The following is a 7218-nucleotide window of genomic DNA, read 5'->3' as shown; positions in this document are numbered from 1 at the left end:
ATATAAGTCCATTTTCCAACGCAAAATTATGAAAAGGCTTTCTAACATGAGCAGCACAGCAGAAATAATGGCAAGGCTCTTCAACTTTCACGCCAAAGAAAGGATTTCACACCTGCGCGTTGTCTTTTGCCGCATTAGTGGCGAATTTTAAAGAGGTACAACAGAGAATAATGACCCCTAGCTGCTGGTTCCGATGGAAAAGGTAGCTGCATGCTCGTTGAGATTTTACTGTAGGCTAAAATTAATTCCCCTATCCGAAAGATTATAGACATTTGTTTACGTCAAGGTTTCGATAAATCGTTTACGAAAATCAATCAGGCTATAACCATGCTTCATCACTTTTTGATATTGCCACATTCAGTAAAATATGAATCTGATTACATGAGATTAACCTCGGACGGGAAAGGGTGTTTGAGGCCTCTATCTTGCCAAATATCATATATGCTGCCCCGGTCTGGTATCACTTTGTCCAAATGAAAGATAAGAAAAGATTATTAAGTTTCCTGAGATACTGTGAGAGAATCTTTGGATTAAATCATAACCTACTTAAAGATAAAGTTAATACGGATGCTAGGAAGGAATTTGAGAGGTTACTAAATAGGCCGTGGCTATTCTTACAACTAGTCGTAACAATTATTTATAAACTATTCTTACAACAAAGGCGAATTCAAGCGCAGTAAAGTAAATAAAGCAACTGCGCATGTAGTAGGGGTAACCCTAACCCTAAACATAACCCTAATCCTCAATCCTAATTCTAACCCTAACCGGAAATTATTGTTACTCCTGGTCGTTAAAATAGTACTACTGGTCATAAAAATAGCAACTGCGCATGCGTAGTCGGAAATTATTCTTACAACTAGTCGTAAGAATAGCCACTTTGTACTAAATAACATCCATAGAAATGAAGGACACACACTCCACTGTGCAATAAACTCTCTGTGCAATAAGACAAACTGCAATTTGAGGAATGCTGCAATAACTCCCAGATTCAGGATTGAACTTTATAGGAATTCTTTTGTTTATAGGGAGTACATGTTCATACAGCATGGGGATCTAGAACCATTGTTGTGATTTTTTTTTATAATTTTTTTTTCTATTTATAAATTGTTAATGATTTATACTTGAAATAAAGAATTGAATTGAATTGAAATAGTTGTATTGTTACAAGCACACCGTACTACTACCTTTCTCCAGATGTATTGTGTAAACTGAGCATAGGGGCAGCGAACTTGCGAAGCCGGTTGCCCCTCCCTCAGTTTTGCGGGGAAAAGTATCGATGCCCTCTGTTGCTTATCATAACTATTGTTTCATTTTTGAAAAGTGCACCTTTCCTAAGGAATTGCAATTTAAAAAGTTTTCTTTTGTTGGTGAGTCTATGGTTTGGTCCCTTGGCAAATGAAGGTCACATATGCCACTGCCTCTCACACCCCCTCCACCCCCTCCCTTCCCCCCCCCTCAACTCCCCTCCAGACTGATCCCTCTTTCGCCGCTTCTGTCTAAACCCTTATATGTCTCAATCTCGGAAATGTCAAGTTGAAACTGTCTTCAAGTACAGTCAATGTTCAAATGACAAGAAATTTCGAATAAAACAAACAATACTTTAACATAAGAAGTTACAAGTTCAACTTGAAACTAGAAAACAATTAAATACGAGCTCTATAGAAGAAACTCGAATTACATCTTTGATACTAGTATGCGGATGTGAGTCTAGTTGGCCCTATTAAATGTGTTAGATATGCAAGACCTTGCTATCAAATCTTTAGTAGACCTACGGTCTACGGTCTCCCATGGACATAGGTTTCCTTTTCACTTCGCCAACGATCCCTCCACAACCCCCCCCCCCCCTCCCCCACCTCAACCCACACACATTCCCATGTATGCATCCATGCAGTTTCTCATAATCCTTTTGGTTAACACTTTATTACCAAGGCAACATCGCTGAATTTGAGCACAGCATTACCAGTGAAGAACAGCCTGTTAGACGAATTTTAGTCTAATGCACCTATAGTGTACGTGAATTCGTCGTTTCTTTAATTTATATAATATATGCAGAGAGAATGAATGAGATCGTTACCTCGACGAAACACGTTACGAGAAAGTCAATGTGTGCATAGGCGATATATACATAATTTCAATCAGTAAAACAGTACAGTAAAACGGTAAAAACAGCATATAGGGGGCACGGTTATCCAAAATTTTGACTATATAAATCTACGTACGGAATCTACATGTGCCTTTGCTCATCTCGGTAGGTAAGCGAATTTGTTTTATTCAAACTAATGACGGATTCCAATCAGGAAAGTGTATTGAGAATGGAGGAGTTTGTATCGCTGAATGTTGGCGGGCATATTTATACAACGGCAAGAACTACACTTGTACGATATCCCGATTCTATGTTAGGATCGATGTTCAGTGGTCGTATGCCAACGACCGTTGATAATGAAGGACGATTTTTAATTGACGGAGATGGCCCATTGTTTCGCTATGTGCTCAATTTTCTACGACGTTCGGAGCTTATATTACCGGAAAATTTCCCAGAATTAGATATGCTTATGGCAGAAGCGGATTATTATCAAATATCTGAATTGGTGGAGGCTCTGAAAAATATACGAGATAACAAGATTGCAATTCAAGAGGAGATCAAGCGAAAACTAGATGAACCAAAAGTACAAGAATTTCTAGAAGTCGAATTTGAATGTGCAAATGGTCACTGGATAATCTTCGCTCGTGCTGATATATTGAAGAAGATTCCAACGGTTATGGAAAGTTTGCATCATTTGAATTTAATAAGGCCAGCTCAATTCGGGCGTAAATTTGGACCGGAAGAAAATGGTTTGATTTTACCAAGAGAGAGACCGTTGAATAGGCTAAAATTATTTCGAGAGCTCACTCAAATGAGTTTCGAACTTCAGGCAGTGTCGTCCAGTGGAGGCGACGAGAGGTCGACGGACCGTTGGGTTTTTAGTCGATCAGCTAGTATCACTTAACCCCACCAAATGTGTTAGCTCCTGAAAAGAGGGACAATTATCAGCCTCGAGGTCATGAAATTTCTACCTCGCCCGCGCGTGTTAATATTGGTGACACATATACCGGCCCTTGTGCGGTCCTCTTCGTATAGTAGTTATTGGAAGTGAAGGAGTGGGCTATATGGTCCAATAATGTTTGTAACGCAGCACCAGTGCCAATCTATATTATTATAGCCTATATGCATATCACCAAACGTGCTGAATTAACTAAGAGATACTTTAACCAACATATATATAATGTCGCATTTGGTAAGTTATGTATTTTCCAGTCGCGGTACCGATGACTTTTGACACGGAAACTGCAGGTAAGAATGTATGAGGCTGGGGGACTCGGAGGGTGTTACTAGGGGATTTAACTTACTGTTTGTTACAAGCATGCAGTGCTTTAATGCCACACTGACATTGACGGTCGCTCGTACTCTCGGGGTGGAAAGTAATGTGTATAACATATATTGAAAAACGCCATTTAATGAGTGTCAACAATAACTCCGACGACGGTATCAACACCGAGACATCGATGGACGTTTTTTCGCCCTTACAACTGGGGGCCGCTAAACGGATAGCTTTATTGTCATAAAGGTCACGGTTAGTGTATAGGAAATCTGTGATAGTTCTGGGATCCAACACCATCAAGCAGCATCAGGACACCCCAATTGGGCAGAAATTACTACCATGGTAGTGCATGTTCCATTGATGTGTCAATAAGCCGGTGTTGCAACTATAAAGCGACAACGAAAACAACATATGTGAGCATCTAGCCTATAACAAGTCTCACCCTCACAGTATGCACGGTACATCCGACTTGTGGGTTAACTTGTTGATGCATATGGGGAGTGGGGGGGGGGGCTTGTGAAGCTGTTAGTTTGCTGTATTGATGTCTCTCAACATGTATAGATGTCATCAAGTGTTTTAGAAATACCATGTACTAGATAAAAGGGCATCTTCGTACACGGGAGGAACGGCAGCTTGATAAACCCATGGAACATAATCAGCTAACATAGGGTCAATCTTTCAGGCCGCATTGGACCGCACGCCAGCTCAGCTTGACCTGCACTATACGTTCAGCCGAGGAGCGCACATATTTAAAATGCAGGCTTCATCTGTAAAAAAGCACCGAGATCTCCCGCTATTAATGATGATACTCTAAGGCTTATTTACATTATATCACCTCCGTTTGAAAAGAAAAATTGGCTAGTTTAAATGTCTACTCTCCTTACGCTGAAAATTATTACTTTACAAAATTGCTGGAAATTTGCTCCTTTCACATCCTCATAGGGTTTTATTTAGCACATACATTAATAGTTCGATTTTGTTTTCGATATTTATTAATGTATCTGGTAACAGTAGAGTGAAGATGTCATCATGGAAATTGAACTGAAAATTGCTCTGTTTTTTCCGCACGGGGTTAGCATATTTCCACACAAAAAAGTTATGTCTACTATATACAAACTCCAACTGTTTCCGAATTTCAAGAAAAATTACAAGAGGAAACTCGATCTAGCTCTTGAACTGCCATGATGGCACCACAGACCATTGACACGTGACCCACTTCGGGGAAGGTGAGACAGTCAAAGGTCACATTTCAAAAACCATATCTCTAATTAAGGACATGCATGAGATAACATTTCCAATTAACAGTATGCAATATTATCCTCATCAAAATATGTTACAATGTCCGAAACCGAAATGTCCCTTGTATTGACATGGAGAAGGTCTTTAGTTTAAAATAGCGTTATTATATTGGTTGTGAACTACCGATGTCGGTCTTGTTCGCACAGTTGGATGTGTCCGCAGCTTTACTACAGTAAATGTCGACCTATATAGGGCATATACTACTCTGTTGGCGACTATTTGTGTTGTGCTATAGAGTCAATATACATATACTCATGTATGTCTCTATGAAGCCCCTCTTATTTCTCATGCAAGTTACTGGACATGGCGTATAGGAATAGGACAGTGCGTCCTCCTGGGCCCGTGGACAAGACTCTAAATAAATTAACCACCCATCAGTTTTATACTATTTACTACAGTATACAGGAGAAAGCTTTAGTGAGCCATGTCCGAGCGTCTAGATATGACATCAAAAAGTGGGCCAAGCAGAAATCCTGTCTGGGACGTGACGTCTCCTTTGGGTGTCATTTCCACTGGGCCCTGTTGCGTTTTGTTATACGCTTCTGGACGGTAACTGTGTGTGGAATCCAACTTGAGAGAGCAAACTATATGCTGATATACCAGTTGTAAAAGTATAGTAGAACCAGTTACAGCTAGATGTCAACCCAAAGAGAAACGATAAAATATTACGGTATACTAACTCTGAGTATAATTGTCGTGATATACCAGCTTTTAAAATGCGGCATTCTAACAAATCTATTCACCAGCCGCATTTGAACTAATGAAGTTATTTAGCCTTATGACGAGTTATTTGAACACCAAGAAAATATATGCCAATAGGTGTTAATTGGCAAAAATTTCTTGGTCACCACATCGTGAACGAAACTACTGTACTAGAGGCCTACTAAGTTATATTTTTATTCCTTTCTTGAATGATTGTTTATAGGGTGACGGAGGCCACTTGGTTTTCTATGACAAGTGGTGCAGTACATTTTATACTCAGTATATATAACCTTGTGTATTAGCATAATATTTTTGTGATGGGAAAGGGAAGGGGAGGGGTGGTGAGGAGAATCGAAAATGATGCGAAGATTATCAGAAAGAGCCATGTGACTCTGCATTCCAGATTTAGAGAATAGAGATGGCGCTGTTATGATTTGATGCATTATATAAATCATTTATTAGTATATTGTCAATCTACGGCTGATTTGATGAGGCGAAACTTTGAAGAAGAAAACAAACGTATTTACCAAATATTACTAATTGCTAAGTTTGCACGATATTAACTTCACCATACCGTATAAATGTAAAGTTAAACGTTAGGGAAACGTTATTAGTTACTTTTTATGATCATTCACCGAAACCGCTACATGGACAAAACCGCCCAGTATTTGCCAATGAAAATATAAAATATTACGTTCAATTCATGGAACAAATAAGTTTTCTATTATATATATTATAGGCTAAATCTTAAATACGAACGTATCCAAGCGAAATTGATACATATATATATATATATATATATATATATATATATATATATATATATATATATATATATATCAATCTGCATATTCGTAAATCATATACCGTGCTAGGAAATTAAGTCTATGGTTCCGTCAAAGATTTAGGAGAGGACAAGTACCTTAATAAACGTGAAGTCACTGGTTAAAATTAATTCATATTATATAGGCCTAATTCGATATAAAAAGTTATTTAGCTAATGAATATAGATATATTCAAAATAAATTGAATATGTATCTTTTATGCGCATTTACATCGAGAAATGAAGATTGCTTTTCTCTTTCAATAAGTTATTACCGTGTTTATTTTAATTTCAAAACATAACATTTCGTCCATGTTTGTATCGTCCAGATCTGGTTCTCTTTGTTTAACTTACGTTTCTGGATATCGTACCATAACTATAAAGTCTGTGTAATTTAATAAATACTTAAATGTACAATTACAACAAACGAGAAACTGTTTAGTGTCATACATTTTATCATCATTTTTTTGTTTGTAATTTGCTATAAAAAGTTTTCGCTTTAATGAAGAAACATTTCAGAAAATGACCAATGTAAATAACCAGGGGACGTGATGAATTAGGAATTTCCGACAGAAAAGGCGATAACTATAAAGAACCTCTTTTAAACAAAAACGATGAAATTCGACGTATCCTTGCATATATCATTATTACCAACATGCATATATGCATGATCATTGTATTAATTGGTCGACATCGTCACTGCCATAAGTATCATCAACATAATTACTTTATCCTTACAAAACCGGCATGGTAGGACAAAGGATTTGTATTTATAAATGAAATGGTCTTAGTCCTGGGATAGTCGAATCCGACTGGCATCAATAGAGTGGTGTATAAGCCTCCCCCAGGGGATTGATAAGAAACTTAAAACATGAAATGGTTCGGTCTGACGCCGTATTTAGATTACAAGTTAATTCGATATTAGGCCTACGCAACTTTTGAAATGTGTGAGGTTGAAAATATGAGGCTGTTTAACTTATCACTCCCCCACCCCCCCCCCCCTCCCTCACCTGGATCCGCGCCTTGCTTTCGTCT

The 7218-nt window shown here is 38.1% G+C and overlaps 1 protein-coding gene across 1 annotated transcript; it reads left to right on the top strand.

Moving 5' to 3' along the window:
- The first annotated feature begins 1998 nt into the window (after positions 1–1998).
- Positions 1999–6608, top strand: LOC139974811 (BTB/POZ domain-containing protein KCTD6-like). Its single transcript, XM_071982249.1, has one exon. The coding sequence runs from the start codon at positions 2280–2282 to the stop codon at positions 2985–2987; it is 708 nt and encodes a 235-aa protein (XP_071838350.1). The 5' UTR covers positions 1999–2279; the 3' UTR covers positions 2988–6608.
- Positions 6609–7218: the final 610 nt, after the last annotated feature.

The sequence above is a fragment of the Apostichopus japonicus genome, chromosome 10, assembly GCF_037975245.1.
Source record: "Apostichopus japonicus isolate 1M-3 chromosome 10, ASM3797524v1, whole genome shotgun sequence".
Classification (NCBI taxonomy): domain Eukaryota; kingdom Metazoa; phylum Echinodermata; class Holothuroidea; order Aspidochirotida; family Stichopodidae; genus Apostichopus; species Apostichopus japonicus.
The sequence above is the reverse complement of the archived record's forward strand: the minus strand, read 5'-3'. Positions and strand labels throughout refer to the sequence as shown.